The sequence below is a fragment of the Oncorhynchus mykiss genome, chromosome 28 (assembly GCF_057628025.1).
Source record: "Oncorhynchus mykiss isolate SJ-2025 chromosome 28, ASM5762802v1, whole genome shotgun sequence".
Taxonomy (NCBI): domain Eukaryota; kingdom Metazoa; phylum Chordata; class Actinopteri; order Salmoniformes; family Salmonidae; genus Oncorhynchus; species Oncorhynchus mykiss.
The window spans coordinates 34,472,511-34,492,396 of NC_143049.1; the positions used below are offsets into that span (position 1 = coordinate 34,472,511).

The 19,886-nt window shown below is 44.3% G+C and overlaps 1 protein-coding gene across 1 annotated transcript in view; it reads right to left on the reverse strand.

The window, feature by feature from the left end:
• Window positions 1-19,886, reverse strand: part of LOC110508229 (low-density lipoprotein receptor-related protein 8-like) — a 174,640-nt gene that overhangs the window by 34,055 nt on the left and 120,699 nt on the right. The window contains exons 8-13 of the mRNA XM_090225168.1: window positions 15,416-15,535; window positions 8,525-8,650; window positions 5,241-5,412; window positions 4,110-4,343; window positions 3,473-3,591; window positions 2,896-3,035 (exon numbers count right to left, since the gene is read on the reverse strand). Coding sequence (XP_090081294.1) covers window positions 2,896-3,035; window positions 3,473-3,591; window positions 4,110-4,343; window positions 5,241-5,412; window positions 8,525-8,650; window positions 15,416-15,535 — 911 coding nt within the window. The remainder of the gene's footprint in view (window positions 1-2,895; window positions 3,036-3,472; window positions 3,592-4,109; window positions 4,344-5,240; window positions 5,413-8,524; window positions 8,651-15,415; window positions 15,536-19,886) is intronic.

The window sequence follows — 19,886 nt, forward strand, 5'->3', positions numbered from 1 at the left end:
TAACAATTCCAAAACTACTACCTTATACACACAAGTGTAAAGGGATAAAGAATATGTACATAAAGATATATGAATGAGTGATGGTACAGAGCGGCATAGGCAAGATACAGTAGATGGTATCGAATTACTTTAAAATCATGCAATGTGATTTTCTGGAATTTTGTTTTATATTTCGTCTCTCACAGTTGAAGTGTGCCTATGATAAAAATTACAGACCTCTACATGCTTTGTAAGTAGGAAAACCTGCAAAATCGGCAGTGTGTCAAATACTTGTTCTCCCCACTGTATATGGCTAATGCTGAGACAATAAGAAGACACAGATTGTTTCATCACAAAACCGGAGAGCAACCTCTGTCAGGTGAAGTCCACAAAGCATATTGCATGTACAGTAACAGACAGTGACATGACCTAAAGCATGGTGAAGCAAGCTAAAGTTTCTGACATTTTTTGGACCACTAAACAACTATTGACTTAGAACCACAGAGAGTTACCGCAAGTCACAAAGAAAACAGGAGCTGCCTCCACTATTCCAGCACCATTTCAACTTCAACATTATAAAAATCACCTCTGCTCAGTCTAATACAGTGATAACTAAAAGATACCAAAAACGATTTAGTCTAAACAACGTAAACTAAATATGATGTGGCTGTCCATGGTTCTGATTTCTGTGTGTGTGTGTGTGTGTGTGTGTGTGTTATAGAGAGGTAGGTATAGGGCAGGAGGTGACTGTGTACTAATGGAGGCTTTATAGAGTTTATGAATAGTGTGTGTGTGTGTGTGTGTGTGTGTGTGTGTGTGTGTGTGTGTGTGTAAGTAGAAAAAACACTCACCCTGCAAGTAGAGAAATGCCACGGTCTATCACTGTAATACTGTACACACTTTTAGTTTTTGTTGTCCTATGCTACCTGGTTAAAATGTTTGCTCGCTTAACTAACTTCCTTTCATGGACAACGATGAGCCAGCGAGTTAACAACCTACTACATCTAGTAACATATTGAACTTCCATCCTCTTAGTCCAGTGCCACAATGTGTATTAATTCATGTTTGAATCAGAATAGCCTTTATAATCATTGGCCAGTACGGAGAATGAAGTAAAAAAACACTAATCTAATCTCTATCTCCATCAAAGGGAGGCCAAATGCTCGCTGACTTCCGTTGCATTCAATGCTACGGGCGGCAACAATGTCATACTCTTTATGACCAGACAGCATCAGATACATGGCATACACATACAGAGACAGAGGGGCGCTGTTTCGCTCTCTCTAATGCTTTTCCTCTAGAGAATCGAAGGAAAATTATTAAACAAATAGAGACGAAAGCTAAATTATGTTTGTTTGGTACATTTTTTGGCATCCATGAATACGCGCCACTGCAAAATGATGATCTGTTTCCCTGAATTGCATTTTGAAAGCCTAACAGCCTAACACTGTAATATCCTATTGTATAACTTAGCTAGTCACGTTAGTAATAGGACAGGCTTTCAAATGATGCTCACCTGACCCAGAATGTGATTTGTAATGGACCATTTTTGGATTGCGTGAACAACAACAGTAATTGTGTGATGGCGGAGATGCAGGGCATCTTGACTGGCTGCATCACCACTGAGTATGGAAACTGCTTGGCGTCCGACCGCAAGGCGCCACAGAGAGTAGTGCGTACGGCCCAGTACATCACTAGAGCCGAGCTTCCTGCCATCCAGGACTTCTATACCAGGCGGTGTCAGAGGAAGCCCCTAAAAATGGCCCCTCCAGTCACTCAAGTCATAGACTGCTCTCTCTGCTACCGCACGGCAAGAGGAACCGATGCACCAAGTCTGGAACCAACAGGACCCTGAACAGCTTCTACCCCCAAGCCATAAGACTGATAAATAATTGGTTAAAAACACTCCAGGCCGGGCCTCCTGAGTGGCGCAGTGGTCTAAGGCACAGCAGCTGGCCACGACCGGGAGACCCATGAGGCACTGCACAATTGTCCCTGCATCATCCAGGTTAGGGGAGGGTGTGGCCGGCCGGGATGTCCATTGTCCCATCGTGCTCTAGCGACTCCTGTGGCGGGCTTAAGTATCGTGTCAAGAAGCAGTTGCCAAGCAACCTTGGCAGGGTTGTGTTTCACTCTCAACCTTTGTCTCTCCCGAGTCCATACGGGGAGAAAAAAACCCCCACTTCAGGCCACTCTTGAACAACTAAAGCTAGATAGAAAGTATGTAGAAATTATAATGGAGCTACAGTATACATTTATATACGGTTCTCTCTCTCTCTCCGACTCTGGTTCTCTCTCTCTCTCTGACTCTGGTTCTCTCTCTCTCTCTGACTCTGACTCTGGTTCTCTCTCTCTCTCTGACTCTGGTTCTCTCTCTCTCTCTGACTCTCTCTGGTTCTCTCTCTCTCTCTCTGACTCTCTCTGGTTCTCTCCCTCTCTCCCTGACTCTGGTTCTCTCTCTCTCTGACTTTCTCTCTCTGGTTCTCTCTCTCTTGCTCTCTGGTTCTCGCTCTCTTGCTCTCTTGTTCTCCCCCTCTCTCTCTCTCTCTTGCTCTCTGACTCTGGTTCTCCCTCTCTCTCTCGCTCTCCGACTCTGGTTCTCTCTCTCTCTCCGACTCTGGTTCTCTCTCTCTCTCCGACTCTGGTTCTCTCTCTCTCTCCGACTCTGGTTCTCTCTCTCTCTCCGACTCTGGTTCTCTCTCTCTCTCCGACTCTGGTTCTCTCTCTCTCTCCGACTCTGGTTCTCTCTCTCTCTCCGACTCTGGTTCTCTCTCTCTCTCCGACTCTGGTTCTCTCTCTCTCTCTCTCTCTCTCTCTCTCTCAAATCGTGCCTACAGATACCTAGCTCATCCCTCTGCTCTCTCAAAACTTCACTCACAAGATGTTCCCCTTAGAGCAGCAAAACCACACACACACCTCGAACACGGCCAGTGCGTAGGGGTGTCCCAGTCTCTCTGAGGAGGACAGGTGTGTCCTGCGATGAGCCCCGTTCAAGTCCACACTGGAGATCAGGTGCAGCTTGGAGTCGACCCAGTAAAGACGCCTGTTGGCTACGTCTGATACACACACACACAAACACGCACCCCCCCACACAGGCATTAGACGATCACTTGGGCAGACAGGCATACAGTAAATAATGTATCTACTCTGCTCTGAAAACAATGCTCACTGAAATATTTAGTCAAACAATCAATTGGGTTTAAATCAAGAAGTTGAAGTTGCAAACTCCTGGAGAGGAGTTCACTATGTAACAAACGTAACTATTTAACAAAACTAGTGAGAAGGCTATAGATGAACATATAGTTTCAAGGCTGCTTAAATAACCAATCTGTTATTGTTCAAAACAAAGCATTCACCAGGGTATATACAAGGCGCTCAACTATAATGGTCAATTCCTGTGTGTGTGTGTGTGTGTGTGTGTGTGTGTGTGTGTGTGTGTGTGTGTGTGTATGTATATATATATATATATGTGTGTATGCGTGTGTATTCTTACCCAGGGTGATGCCGTTGGGCCACTCAATGTTGTCTGACACCAGGACTTGTCGGTCCACCCCGTTCATCCCTGCCTTCTCTATCTTGGCCCGGGTGCCCCAGTCAGTCCAGTACATGAACCTGAGGAGGAGAATAACAGTGGTCCTCATCTCCTCTGTAGTGCAGTTTGGTAGAGCATGGCACTTCTAACGCCAGGGTAGTGGGGTTCGATTCCCGGGAACACCCATACACACGCATGACTAAGCCGCTTTGGATAAAAGCATCTGCTAAATGGTATACAGTATTCTGTTCCATTAGAAGGAGATAGAAAAACCAATATGATACCACCGTGTGGATGAACATACTACATATTACCAAACACGTGTACACATTTACATATGTGTCCAACTCTCATCCATCATAACTGATGTTGCTGACGTAACAGCAAAACATATCACAAGTACGGTGTCTGGTTGAGGACAATCTGTACCTGTAGCACACTGGACATGATATATAATACTGGTGGAAGTGCACCCCGAGGAGGGGCGATTGTCTTTTCATCGTTGGCCCTTTGATTTCCGAGGTGTTTTGCACCTTACACAAACAAACCCCCCCACCACCACCCACACTTACACCCCCCCCCCCCCACCACCACTTACCCATGCTGTGGATCCAGCGCTATGGCTCTGGGCTCGCTGAGCTCCGTGTCGACCAGGACCCTCCTCTTGAGGCCGTCGTAGGCCGAGGCCACCGAGACGGTCTTGTGGCCCGAGTCGGTCCAGTAGAGGTTGTGTTGGACCCAGTCCAGGGCCAGGCCCTCAGGGGAGAGGAGAGAGCCAGAGTCCACCAGGGTCACCTGCTGGGACGGGTCGCCCGCCTCTGGGATCAGAGCACTGGAGAGGAACATGGTAATAGATAGGGGTGTCAAAGACACACAAAGTCTCGCGTTAGCTACCTCAAAAGTCAGGACCAGAATTCAACGCAAAATAGACAACCTGTGCAATGCGATTTAATTTTAAAAGGTGATTTATGCTTGAGCTGATCTCCGTAGCGGGGAAATCGCTTTTAAAGAAGGTCACTTCTGGCTGGACATGGCTTTATGCTGCTCCTGTAGACTTCTGTCATTGCAACGTTATGGCTTCAGAAACCTTCAACTTCCTTCAAACTGCAGAGACATACAAATGGTATCCACAAGTTCCTCTGACTCTGTGCAAGTACAAAAAAAATTTGCTTAGTTGCCAAAATGTTGAACTATCCCTTTAACGGAGTTCATTTCACGGTCGGGTGTCTGATGGTGAAACACTCTGTCCAGAATAACAGCTGTTCACATAGGGAGCTGTCTTCTATCTAATGACCAGGGCGGTGAGGAGTGGTAGAGGACAGGGTGTCACTCACACTTCTGAATAGGGTTGTCCTGTGAGACCTGCTCTCTCTTCTATAATGAGGACACTGTTCCAATTAGAGCAGCCCCACGGGGGGTAAGAGACACCAGGTAGGTAAGAGAGGTCTGACAGAAACCCTGAAGAAGGCAGCTTGCTGTCGAAAGGTTGGCTAATTATTAGAAAATGTACTGCTGTGGCGGCTATCTTCCTTCTTTTTTTTACAAAGAGAAAAGAGGTACCAGTACTGAATCATATGACTTCATTAAATATATCCAAAAGTAGTAATACATAATAGTTCAAGTCAGGGTCAAGTAGGGTTGCAAAATTCCGTAAACTTTCAAAGTTCCCAGGTTTTTCAGAAATTCCAGTTGGAAGATTCCCGGAATCACAAGGGAAAAATAACGTTACCTGTAGATGTTACGGTGGAAGCGGTCGCACCAGAACAGACGGTTATTAGCCACGTCTACGTCCAGCGCCACAGCATTCTTCTGGGTGGCAAGCACCTGGCGGTAGTCCCTCTTCACCGGGTCTACCCGACGGATCTCCTGACGGTTGGTGAACAGCAGGTAGGGAGACTTCCCTGGGGAAAGGGAAAGTGGAGAGGTCGACTTATTTCACCCATAATGCACTGACTGCAAGTCGCTCTGGATAACGGCATCTGCCAAATGACTCAAATGGAAATGGAAAATTCTATTCTATTCTTATGCCCAGAAATCATTCATCAGACAAGTAAACAATCTACCACGGTTGGAATTCAAACAAATATTTACAGGACTGATGTGGCCTTGCATCTAATAAATATGTCCACAACGCATACATCTTTTAGTACACACTGAAAGCCATTTCAGAAAGGTGAGTCAGCCATATAGTGGTTGACAGCTTCAACACACCTGAGAGAAATTGCATTTCAGAAACTCCTGTCCGCTACCACTGAATTTCAGCCTATGATTCTACGTGACATCATATGAAACTAAAGTTAGCTGAACACAGTTCTCCCCTAAAACCACGAGGAAGACGGACATGATCTCCTCATTAAAACATCTCAAACCGCTGAATAGTGTCAGTATCGATCAGTCTGTCCACGCGTTATTAACCTTCCGCACCTCATTATCTAACACAAGATATAGATCAGTAACAGCAAACAGCATTACACACACACACACACACACACCGAGCAGTATCACACACACACACACACACACACACACACACACACACACACACACACACACCGAGCAGTATCACACACACACACACACACCGAGCAGTATCACACACACACACACACACACACACACACACACCGAGCAGTATCACACACACACACACACACACCGAGCAGTATCACACACACACACACACACACACACACACACACACACACCGAGCAGTATCTCACACACACACATCCACTTTGCCCACAGAGCTCATTGACTCATAACACGGTCATGACTCAATACTGAGTCACAAAGACAAGCCGATACGATCCCACTGAGGTTAAACAACCTTGAACAAAGTGAAACCAGCCAGATCATTGACTTTGAACGGGGAAGCGTTCAGTATCCCGGTATCTGGTTGTTCTCAGGGAGCTATAAGGATATGGATCCACTCAACTGCTATTTCAACTGGAGCTCAAGAGTAGGGTGAAGCTGCTTTAAGTGCTGATCTAAGGTCAGTTTGTGTTTTTTTACTCCTAATGGTTAAGGTTAGGATTAGGAAAGGAGAATCTGATCCCAGATCAGGGAAACTGATGTCTTTGTTTCTGTCTATATCGCAACTGAACGTTTCACCCACTACGGATTCTAGCTTTAAGTTAAGGGAAGCTGATCCTAGATCTGTGCCTACAGCTATATTCTATCTGGAGCCTAGATAGTTGTCCTTCTGGAAGGTTTTCCCATCTCCACAGAGGACCTCTGGAGCTCTGTCAGAGTGACCATCGGGTTCTTGGTCACCTTCCTGACCAAGGCCCTTCTCCCCCGATGGCTCATTTTGGCCGAGCAGTCAGTTCTAGGAAGAGTCTTAGTGGTTCCAAACTTCTTCCATTTAAGAATAATGGAGGCCACTGTGTTCTTTGGGACATAAAATGCTGCAGACATTTTTTGGTACCCTTCCCCAGATCTGTACCTCGACCCAATCCTGTCTCGGAGCTCTACGGACAACTCCTTCGAACTCATGGCTTGGTTTTTGCTCTGACATGCACTGTCAACTGTGGGATCTTATAGAGATCATGCAAATCATTTATTTTACCACAGGTGGACTTCAATCAAGTTGTAGAAACATCTTGAGGATGATCAATGGAAACAGGATGCACCTGAGCTCAATTTCGAGTCTCTGTTTTCTGTTTTTTATTTGTAATACATTTGCAAACATTTCTAAAAACCTATTTTTGCTTTTGTCATTATGGGGTATTGTGTGTAGATTGATGAGAAAAAAAATAAAGACAACGGTACATTATTTTCCATCAGACCACTTTTCTAACTAGCTTTAGCGACAAACTGATTCAGACTGTGAACGTGTCATTCTAATTATGCTTCATGCCCTCCAGGCTCAAAAGGTGTGTCACAGCAGCTTAGCTCATTACAACTAATTAATTTTGAAAAGACGTGAGTCCCTCTTCAAATCTTTCCCGAATTTAAAAAAAAGTAAACACTGCCAAGAGGGACATTTCTCATCTTCTCCGAAAAATACGTTGTTGTTTAGACTCTTAAACAGAATTGTCCTAATTGGCAGGAGAGTGAAAGTCACACTTTAGTGGCTCATTGACTAAAGAAACAGTGGTGATTGTGTGTGTTCGTTGTGTGTGTGTCTGTCTTTGTGTGTCTGTGTCTGTGTGCCAGTGGAGGCTGGTGGGAGGAGCTATTTGAGGATGGGCTCATTGTATTGGCTGGAATAGAATAAATGTGGTTTCCATATGTTTGATGTGTTTGATACCGTTCCATTAATCCATTCCAGCCATTGCAATGAACCTGTCCTCCTATAGCTCCTCCCACTAGCCTCCACTGGTGTGTGTGTGTGTGTGTCTGTCTGTGTGTGTGTGTCTGTGTGTGTTGAGGAGGGAATCAGTAGTCATACTGACACCTGTTAGGTGTGTTAGATGCCCTGACCTTAGAGATCCTTTCTTCTCTATTTTGGTTAGGTCGGGATGTGACTAGGGTGGGCATTTCTAGTTTCTTTATTTCTAGGTTGGACTGGTATGGTTCCCAATCAGAGGCAGCTGTCTATCGTTGTCTCTGATTGGGGATCATACTTAGGCAGCTTTTTCCCACCTGTTTGTTGTGGGCTCTTGTTTTTGTGTCGTTGCCTGTGAGCACTGCATTGACTTCACGTTTCGTTTGTTCTGTATTGTTTTGGTTTCAATTATTAAACATGTGAAACTCTAGGCACGCTGGTCCATTTATTCCAACGATCGTGACACATAACCACAGTCTTGGAGGAGGAACACGGAAGTGTTCCCTCACTCACTCCAACCACCCACCTACTCCCTCCAACCAACCAACCAACCAACCCCTCCCTCCCTCCCTCCAACCAACCAACCCCTCCCTCCCTCCAACCAACCAACCACCCAAACAACCAACCAACCCATCCCTCCCTCCAACCAACCAACCAGCCAACCCCTCCCTCCCTCCAACCAACCAACCAACCAACCAACCAACCAACCAACCAACCAACCCCTCCCTCCTTCCCTCCCTCACCTTCTGCTTTACAGGTCTTGGTGACGGGGTCCATCTCATAGCCTTGGTAACATTCACACTTGAAGTCTCCCTTGTAGTTGATGCAGATCTGGCTGCAGGCGTTGGGGTTCTCACACTCATCAATGTCTGAGGAGGAATGGAGGAGGGGGGGTTATCAATCACACTCATCAATGTCTGAGGAGGAATGGAGGAGGGGGGGTTATCAATCACACTCATCAATGTCTGAGGAGGAATGGAGGAGGGGGGGGGTTATCAATCACACTCATCAATGTCTGAGGAAGAATGGAGGAGGGGGGTATCAATCACACTCATCAATGTCTGAGGAAGAATGGAGGAGGGGGGTATCAATCACACTCATCAATGTCTGAGGAAGAATGGAGGAGGGGGGTATCAATCACACTCATCAATGTCTGAGGAGGAATGGAGGAGGGGGGTATCAATCACACTCATCAATGTCTGAGGAGGAATGGAGGAGGGGGGGTTATCAATCACACTCATCAATGACTGAGGAGGAATGGAGGAGGAGGGGGGGGGGGTTATCAATCACACTGGACTAATAGCTCAATGGGGGGTTATAAATCACACTGGACTAATAGCTCAGTGGGGGGGGGGGGGGTTATCAATCACACTGGACTAATAGCTCAGCGGGGGGGGGGGGGTTATCAATCACACTGGACTAATAGCTCAGTGGGGGGGGGTTATCAATCACACTGGACTAATAGCTCAGTGGGGGGGGGGGGGGGGGGGGGTTATCAATCACACTGGACTAATAGCCAAGTGGGGGGGGGGGGTTATCAATCACACTGGACTAATAGCTCAATGAGGGGTTATCAATCACACTGGACTAATAGCTCAATGAGGGGTTATCAATCACACTGGACTAATAGCTCAGTGGGGGGGGGGGGGGTTATCAATCACACTGGACTAATAGCTCAATGGGGGGGGGGTTATCAATCACACTGGACTAATAGCTCAGTGGGGGGGGGGGTTCAATCACACTGGACTAATAGCTCAGTGGGGGGGGGGGGGGGGGTTATCAATCACACTGGACTAATAGCTCAGTGGGGGGGGGGGGGTTATCAATCACACTGGACTAATAGCTCAGTGGGGGGGGGTTATCAATCACACTGGACTAATAGCCAAGTGGGGGGGGGGGGGGTTATCAATCACACTGGACTAATAGCTCAATGAGGGGTTATCAATCACACTGGACTAATAGCTCAATGAGGGGTTATCAATCACACTGGACTAATAGCTCAGTGGGGGGGGGGGGGTTATCAATCACACTGGACTAATAGCTCAATGGGGGGGGGGTTATCAATCACACTGGACTAATAGCTCAGTGGGGGGGGGGGTTCAATCACACTGGACTAATAGCTCAGTGGGGGGGGGGGGGGGGGTATCAATCACACTGGACTAATAGCTCAGTGGGGGGGGGGGGTTATCAATCACACTGGACTAATAGCTCAGTGGGGGGGGGGGGGGTTATCAATCACACTGGACTAATAGCTCAGTGGGGGGGGGGGGGGGGTTATCAATCACACTGGACTAATAGCTCAGTGGGGGGGGGGGGGTTATCAATCACACTGGACTAATAGCTCAGTGGGGGGGGGTTATCAATCACACTGGACTAATAGCTCAGTGGGGGGGGGGGTTATCAATCACACTGGACTAATAGCTCAGTGGGGGGGGGGGGGGTTATCAATCACACTGGACTAATAGCTCAGTGGGGGGGGGGGGTTATCAATCACACTGGACTAATAGCTCAGTGGGGGGGGGGTTATCAATCACACTGGACTAATAGCTCAGTGGGGGGGGGGGGTATCAATCACACTGGACTAATAGCTCAGTGGGGGGGGGTTATCAATCACACTGGACTAATAGCTCAGTGGGGGGGGGTTATCAATCACACTGGACTAATAGCTCAGTGGGGGGGGGGTTATCAATCACACTGGACTAATAGCTCAGTGGGGGGGGGGTTATCAATCACACTGGACTAATAGCTCAGTGGGGGGGGGGGGTTATCAATCACACTGGACTAATAGCTCAGTGGGGGGGGGGGGGGTTATCAATCACACTGGACTAATAGCTCAGTGGGGGGGGGGGGTATCAATCACGCTGGACTAATAGCTCAGTGGGGGGGGGTTATCAATCACACTGGACTAATAGCTCAGTGGGGGGGGGGGGGGGGTTATCAATCACACTGGACTAATAGCTCAGTGGGGGGGGGGGGGTTATCAATCACACTGGACTAATAGCTCAGTGGGGGGGGGGGGCGGTTATCAATCACACTGGACTAATAGCTCAGTGGGGGGGGGGTTATCAATCACACTGGACTAATAGCTCAGTGGGGGGGGTTATCAATCACACCAGACTAATAGCTCAGTGGGGGGGGGGGGGGGGGGGGGTTATCAATCACACTGGACTAATAGCTCAGTGGGGGGGGGGGGTATTTAGCAGATGTTCTAAATGTAATGAACCATTAGTAAATGTACATCCGTGTGTGTGTGTGTCTGTGTGTGTGTGAGAGAGAGAGAGAGAGAGAGAGAGAGAGTGTGTAGTTGTGCATTAAATGTGGGGATAAAGAGATTTGTCACCTTGGACCAAGCTGGTTTCTCTTGGTAAAATAAAATATGTGGCTTAAAAGCTGCAATTCAATAAGCTGTATTTCAGAGAGAAAAACATATGAAAGGTTCTGTGAGTTCCAGTCTTCCCGTTTCTCCTCAGATAGCAGTCTGTACTGTAATCATAAAAGAGACATAACCTCAAGGACGGTCAGTGTGTATACTGTACTACTTACTGTATGTGTGTGTATACTGTACTACTTACTGTGTGTGTGTGTGTGTATACTGTACTACTTACTTTGTGTGTGTGTGTGTATACTGTACTACTTACTGTGTGTGTGTGTGTGTATACTGTACTACTTACTTTGTGTGTGTGTGTGTATACTGTACTACTTACTTTGTGTGTGTGTGTGTATACTGTACTACTTACTGTGTGTGTGTGTGTGTATACTGTACTACTTACTGTGTGTGTGTGTGTGTGTGTATACTGTACTACTTACTGTATGTGTGTGTGTATACTGTACTACTTACTGTGTGTGTGTGTGTATACTGTACTACTTACTTTGTGTGTGTGTGTGTATACTGTACTACTTACTTTGTGTGTGTGTATACTGTACTACTTACTTTGTGTGTGTGTGTGTATACTGTACTACTTACTTTGTGTGTGTGTGTGTATACTGTACTACTTACTGTGTGTGTGTGTGTATACTGTACTACTTACTGTGTGTGTGTGTGTATACTGTACTACTTACTGTATATGTGTGTGTATACTGTACTACTTACTGTGTGTGTGTGTGTATACTGTACTACTTACTTTGTGTGTGTGTGTATACTGTACTACTTACTGTATGTGTGTGTGTGTGTATACTGTACTACTTACTTTGTGTGTGTGTGTGTATGTGTGTGTGTATACTGTGCTACTTACTTTGTGTGTGTGTGTATACTGTACTACTTACTGTATGTGTGTGTGTGTGTGTATACTGTACTACTTACTTTGTGTGTGTGTGTGTGTGTATATACTGTGCTACTTACTTTGTGTGTGTGTGTATACTGTACTACTTACTTTGTGTGTGTGTGTATACTGTACTACTTACTTTGTGTGTGTGTGTGTGTATACTGTACTACTTACTTTGTGTGTGTGTGTGTGTATACTGTACTACTTACTGTATGTGTGTGTGTGTATACTGTACTACTTACTTTGTGTGTGTGTGTGTGTGTATACTGTACGTGTATACTCTACTACTTACTGTATGTGTGTGTGTGCATACTGTACTACTTACTTTGTGTGTGTGTGTATACTGTACTACTTACTTTGTGTGTGTGTGTATACTGTACTACTTACTTTGTGTGTGTGTGTGTGTATACTGTACTACTTACTTTGTGTGTGTGTGTGTGTATACTGTACTACTTACTTTGTGTGTGTGTGTGTATACTGTACGTGTATACTGTACTACTTACTTTGTGTGTGTGTGTGTGTGTGTGTATACTGTACTACTTACTTTGTGTGTGTGTGTGTGTATACTGTACTACTTACTGTATGTGTGTGTGTATACTGTACTACTTACTGTATGTGTGTGTGTGTATACTGTACTACTTACTTTGTGTGTGTGTGTATACTGTACTACTTACTGTATGTGTGTGTATACTGTACTACTTACTGTATGTGTGTGTGTATACTGTACTACTTACTTTGTGTGTGTGTGTGTATACTGTGCTACTTACTTTGTGTGTGTGTGTGTATACTGTGCTACTTACTTTGTGTGTGTGTGTGTGTGTATACTGTACTACTTACTTTGTGTGTGTGTGTGTGTGTGTGTATACTGTACTACTTACTTTGTGTGTGTGTGTGTGTGTATACTGTACTACTTACTTTGTGTGTGTGTGTATACTGTACATGTATACTGTACTACGTACTTTGTGTGTGTGTGTGTATACTGTACGTGTATACTGTACTACTTACTGTATGTGTGTGTGTATACTGTACAATTTACTATGTGTGTGTGTGTATACTGTACTACTTACTTTGTGTGTGTGTATGTGTATACTGTACTACTTACTGTATGTGTGTGTGTATACTGTACTACTTACTGTATGTGTGTGTGTGTATACTGTACTACTTACTTTGTGTGTGTGTGTGTATACTGTGCTACTTACTTTGTGTGTGTGTATACTGTGCTACTTACTTTGTGTGTGTGTGTATACTGTACTACTTACTTTGTGTGTGTGTGTGTATACTGTACTACTTACTTTGTGTGTGTGTGTGTATACTGTACTACTTTGTGTGTGTGTGTATACTGTACATGTATACTGTACTACTTTGTGTGTGTGTGTGTGTATACTGTACGTGTATACTGTACTACTTACTTTGTGTGTGTGTGTGTGTGTGTGTATACTGTACTACTTACTTTGTGTGTGTGTGTGTGTATACTGTACTACTTACTGTATGTGTGTGTGTATACTGTACTACTTACTGTATGTGTGTGTGTATACTGTACTACTTACTGTATGTGTGTGTGTATACTGTACTACTTACTTTGTGTGTGTGTGTATACTGTACTACTTACTGTATGTGTGTGTGTATACTGTACTACTTACTGTATGTGTGTGTGTATACTGTACTACTTACTTTGTGTGTGTGTGTGTATACTGTGCTACTTACTTTGTGTGTGTGTGTGTATACTGTGCTACTTACTTTGTGTGTGTGTGTGTGTGTATACTGTACTACTTACTTTGTGTGTGTGTGTGTGTGTGTGTATACTGTACTACTTACTTTGTGTGTGTGTGTGTATACTGTACATGTATACTGTACTACTTACTTTGTGTGTGTGTGTGTGTATACTGTACTACTTACTTTGTGTGTGTGTGTGTGTATACTGTACTACTTACTTTGTGTGTGTGTGTATACTGTACATGTATACTGTACTACGTACTTTGTGTGTGTGTGTGTATACTGTACGTGTATACTGTACTACTTACTGTATGTGTGTGTGTATACTGTACGATTTACTATGTGTGTGTGTGTATACTGTACTACTTACTGTGTGTGTGTGTGTGTATACTGTACTACTTACTGTATGTGTGTGTGTATACTGTACTACTTACTGTATGTGTGTGTGTGTGTATACTGTACTACTTACTGTATGTGTGTGTGTGTATACTGTACTACTTACTTTGTGTGTGTGCGTGTATACTGTGCTACTTACTTTGTGTGTGTGTGTGTATACTGTGCTACTTACTTTGTGTGTGTGTGTATACTGTACTACTTACTTTGTGTGTGTGTGTATACTGTACTACTTACTTTGTGTGTGTGTGTGTATACTGTACTACTTTGTGTGTGTGTGTATACTGTACATGTATACTGTACTACTTTGTGTGTGTGTGTGTGTATACTGTACGTGTATACTGTACTACTTACTGTATGTGTGTGTGTATACTGTACTATTTACTATGTGTGTGTGTATACTGTACTACTTACTTTGTGTGTGTGTGTATACTGTACTACTTACTTTGTGTGTGTGTATACTGTACTACTTACTTTGTGTGTGTGTGTACTGTACTACTTACTTTGTGTGTGTGTGTATACTGTACTACTTACTTTGTGTGTGTGTGTGTGTGTAGTGTACTACTTACTTTGTGTGTGTGTGTATACTGTACGTGTATACTGTACTACTTACTGTATGTGTGTGTGTATACTGTACTATTTACTATGTGTGTGTGTGTATACTGTACTACTTACTTTGTGTGTGTGTGTATACTGTACTACTTACTTTGTGTGTGTGTGTATACTGTACTACTTACTTTGTGTGTGTGTGTGTTCTGTACTACTTACTTTGTGTGTGTGTGTATACTGTACTACTTACTTTGTGTGTGTGTGTGTGTAGTGTACTACTTACTTTGTGTGTGTGTGTATACTGTACGTGTATACTGTACTACTTACTTTGTGTGTGTGTGTGTGTATACTGTACTATTTACTATGTGTGTGTGTATACTGTACTACTTACTTTGTGTGTGTGTAAACTGTACTATTTACTATGTGTGTATACTGTACTATTTACTATGTGTGTGTATACTGTACTACTTACTTTGTGTGTGTGTGTATACTGTACTATTTACTATCTGTGTATACTGTATGTATGTATGTATGTATGTATGTATGTGTACGTACTATGTATGTGTGTATGTATGTATATACTATGTATGTATGTATGTATGTATGTATGTATGTATGTGTGAGAGAGAGAGAGAGTATAGTGTACTACTTCTGTGCGAGTGTGTGTCTACACTGTACTGTGTGTGTGTCTAGCCTGTGTGTGTTCTCAATATTCACCTCCACACGTCCTCTTGTCCAGTAGCTTGTACCCGGTGGGACACTGGCACTCGTAGCCTATTGGTCGATCCTGGCAGATATGAGAACAGCCGCCGTTGTTGAGTGAGCACTCGTTGAGCCCTGGGAGAGAGGTGAGAGATAGTGACTAGGAGAGGTCTTTTAGCAGCTGGGTCGTGCTCATTCGGGAACGAAATGGAAGAAAATGGACTGAAACAAGGAGGGACTACCTTGACTTGTCCAATAAGAAATTCCCATTTTCAATTTTCCAAAGCAAAATGTTTTAAAATGTTTTCCATTGAGTGTCCAAATGAACACGACCATAATATTAACTGACAGAGGGGCCCAATTCCATTTCTAATTTTCTGTTCACCCCACTTGCTCAGTTTCATTCCATGGAATCCCCATCCAGTCCTGAGTGAGTCATCATTCAGAGGCTTCTCACCAGCTCTGATTCTCCACATCACCAGGCTTTCTCCTCTCCTCTTCGCTATCACCCTATCAAATGACTGTCACTCAATTCCGCTCACATGTTAGTCACCGTTTTGAAGTGGGACTGAGCTAGGGAAGGAAGCGAGTGAATGAAAAAGGAGAAAGTGAATTTAGACTGAACACACTGAAGATATATTCCCACTTCCTTGAAATAATCAACAAACAGAGAATCGATGGAGGTTGAAAAATGCTTTCCACCAATCACGATAGATCAGTGAATAACAGCCTACCGCAATGCCTGAAGGAAGGATACATCACAATCAGAATCTATTTGACTATTCCAGTAAGCCAGTGTTCACCTACAGTAGTCTGTGTGAGCGTGTGGGTGATCATTTTCACAGGGGATTTGGGAGGTGACCTCTAAATGATGGCTCTCTATACATGAGAACTGGTTTGAAAAGCCTTTACAGTTTTCACACTCAAGTACTCTCGAGAGGCTTTCCTGACACACACACACACACACACACACACACACACACACACACACACACACTTTCTTCCCTCTTTTGTCCCTCCCTCTTCCCTCCTCCCCCGCCCGCCCCATCCCCCTCTCCCTCCACTTCCGCTCTCCCTCCACTTCCGCTCTCCCTCCACGCCCCCTCTCCCTCCCCGCCCCCTCTCCCTCCCCGCCCCCTCTCCCTCCACGCCCCCTCTCCCTCCACGCCCCCTCTCCCTCTGTCTTTTCAACCTCCAATGCATAGCTGCTCCTCATAAGCTCGTCCAGGGGATAAAAGCAGCAAAGCATCTGTCTGTTCAGATGACAACGCTGGCTGAATAATGATACAACATTCCCTCAACACTGGTGGTAATAGGCCTTCATTTCCAATGGGAAAATATCAAATACACGAAAACAGACACCTGAGTGAACCGAGAAATACAGTCTGTTATGATTGCAGCGTGAGGTTGAGGGGAGTACATTCGGGTCAATTTGGGCCCATCATCATGTCTCTCTCTCTCGCTGTGTGCGTGTGTCACTGTGTGTGTGTGTGTGTTTGTGTCAGGGACAGTGTGTGTGTGTGTGCTTGTGTGTGTGTGTCTGTGTAACAAATATGATATGTTTCTGGGGTTTACAGAATGGTGTGGTTAACAGCACGTGTGTCGTTGTGTGCATGTGTGGTTATGTGGTTTACAACGTGTGTGTATAAACGTGTGTTGTTTATCTAATGTGTGTGTCTCTGTATGTGTGTGTGTTGTTGTGCAGGTGTGTGTGTGTCTGTATGTATGTATGTGTGTGTGTTGTTGTGCAGACACTCTTATCCAGAGCAACTTAAAGGAGCAACTAGGGTTATGTGCCTTGCTCAAGGGTACATAGATTTTTCACCTAGTCAGTTCAACGATTTGAACCAGAAATCTTTTGGTTCTTGGCCAAAAGCTCTTAATCATTAGACTACTTGCTGCCACTTTCATGTATCCTCATTTTGACCAGCTTATAGTCTAACCAGCTATCAAGCAACACTATAGACTAAAAGTTCAAAACCTGCAGGATTATTATTGCTGTGACAATACATGTCAAATTAAGATCCTACACCTGTACATGTGTGTTTGCCAGTCTCTGCTGTTCTAAGGGGAACATCTTGTGAGTGAAGGGTTGAGCGAGCAGAGGGATGAGCTAGGTATCAAGGCTGATGATGAGAGGACCGGAGTCAGAGAGACAGAGAGAGAGAGAGAGAGAGACAGAGAGAGAGACAGAGAGAGAGACAGAGAGAGAGGGGGGGGAGGACCAGAGTCAGAGAGAGAGAGGGGAGAGATAGAGAGGACCAAGGTCAGAGAGACAGAGAGAGAGAAAGAGAGAGGGGGGAGGACCAGAGTCAGAGAGAGAGTTTGAGTTTTTATAAAACCTTTATTTTTTACTCAAGTGTTAACATAAATAATGACACACTGCCTTTTCAGAAATAAAACAACAAAAGTAATTCCTAAACAAAAATAAATACATAACATATACATTCAACTTATTTCATCAGCAAAAAATAATTTCCCCTCCTCTACAAAACAAAGCGCTCCTTCGTAGGCCCACTTCTCCTCAAATAATAGGAGATATTTTACAGCTGAAAAGAACTCAAAATCGACTTTTATTCTTGCTTTCACTAATCCTTTAAAAACACATCTTACATCCTGCCCATATCCCGTTTCTATCTTATGTTTCCTACTCAGAAAAATTGACATCTTAGCTTGTCCCAAAATAAAATTTAACATTTGACATTTTCTTTTCTGTTGTTTACTATATTGAAACCCCAAAATAAAAACAGTGTTATTGAAAAACTCCCCTACAGCTTTAAACAAAGATTCCAGCATTTCCAATAGAGGTTTTATCCTCTCACACTCCATAAAACAGTGAAAAATGGTTTCTCTTATATTACAAAAAGGACATCCATCTCTAACATCTGAGTTAATAACAGATACAAAAGCATTAACTGCAATGATGCCATGTAAAACCCTCCATTGCATATCACCAGTACCCTTTTGTAACGGTGGCTTGTACAGCGCTCTCCATGCTGGCTTTACCTTGTCATCAATGCCCAATTTTACCCTCCATGGAGTGTCTTTTCTATTTTTCAATTTATCTTTATTCAACACCTTGACACAACCCCTATACAAGTCCTTCCCATTCACCTCATCCAAACCCACCTCCTCCAACCCTCTCAAATCCAGCAATAACGCCTTTCATTCTGACTCTGGGATATTTGGTGTAATCCCTAGTCTTGGAAATGAGACGTCTTCATCTTGTACCTTCTTCTTGTGGCTACTAAGCATACCCCATTCTTCCGCTGACAGAGCCTTCCTGCAGCTCCCCAGCATTTGTCCGACAATCCTTTCCGACCTCATCCCCAAATGTTCTGCCACCCGTCTTCCATCCATTAAGGCGGGCCCAGCCATGGCCATTAACTGTTTTAAGGTTATGATTTTCCCCTTCACCAGAATCTTGGAGAAATGTGGAACAGCTGCAGTTGTACAATCCAGTCTTGCCCCATACACCAGAGGTTCCTCCAACAGCCAATGCACTGACTCCGCTGAAGTTCGTCTGGACACCTTCATTATGCTCCACACTCTGAGAAGGCCTCTGTAAAACGGAGGTACTCCCTCCCTAGAAATCTGGCTACTATCAACCAGAAATAAAGCCTTCTTTAAACCTAATCCTCCAACCCGCTGTAATACAAGACCTGCCACCCTTCTCCACACCACATTTTCCGGTCCATAAAGCAACCTTTGAATAAACTGAAACCGGAAAGCAGCAACCCTACTAGCAAGATGTACAAGACCTTGTCCCCCCTCCTCTTTTGACAAATACAAAACACTTTGTGGAACCCAGTGATATTTATCCCAAAATAAATCCACAATAATTGCCTGTATCTTAGCCAGAAGGCCAGATGGTGGTTCTAAAACTGACAACCGATGCCACAGTGCAGAGGCAATCACATTGTTAACTATAATAGTGCGCCCCCTATATGACATACGAGATAGTAACCAACGCCATCTCCTCATCCTCCCTTCCACCATTTCAACCACCCCACTCCAATTGTTTTCCATAGTCCCCTCATCTCCTAGGTACACTCCAAGATACTTAAAACCTCCCTTACACCATTCTAGCCCCCCTGGCAAAGCCATGATCCCTCCAGACCATTCTCCAATCTGTATACACAACTCTTTTCCCAATTTACCTTTGCAGAGGATATTCCCCTAAAACGATCAACCATTAGACTCAAGCTATCCACCTCCGCTTGATTTTTCACTAACACAACTACATCATCAGCATAGGCTGAGAGACGAATAGGAGGAATATCCTCTGAAAAGTACACCCCTGCAATGCGACTTCTAATGCTATTTAGTAGTGGCTCTATAGCAATGGCATTTAACATTCCTGACAAAGAACATCCCTGCCTAATACCTCTACACACTTTAAAAGGAGCACTCAAACCACCGTTAACTTTCAATACACTTTCAATGTCACCATATATCACCTTTATCATGGCAATAAAACCAGAGC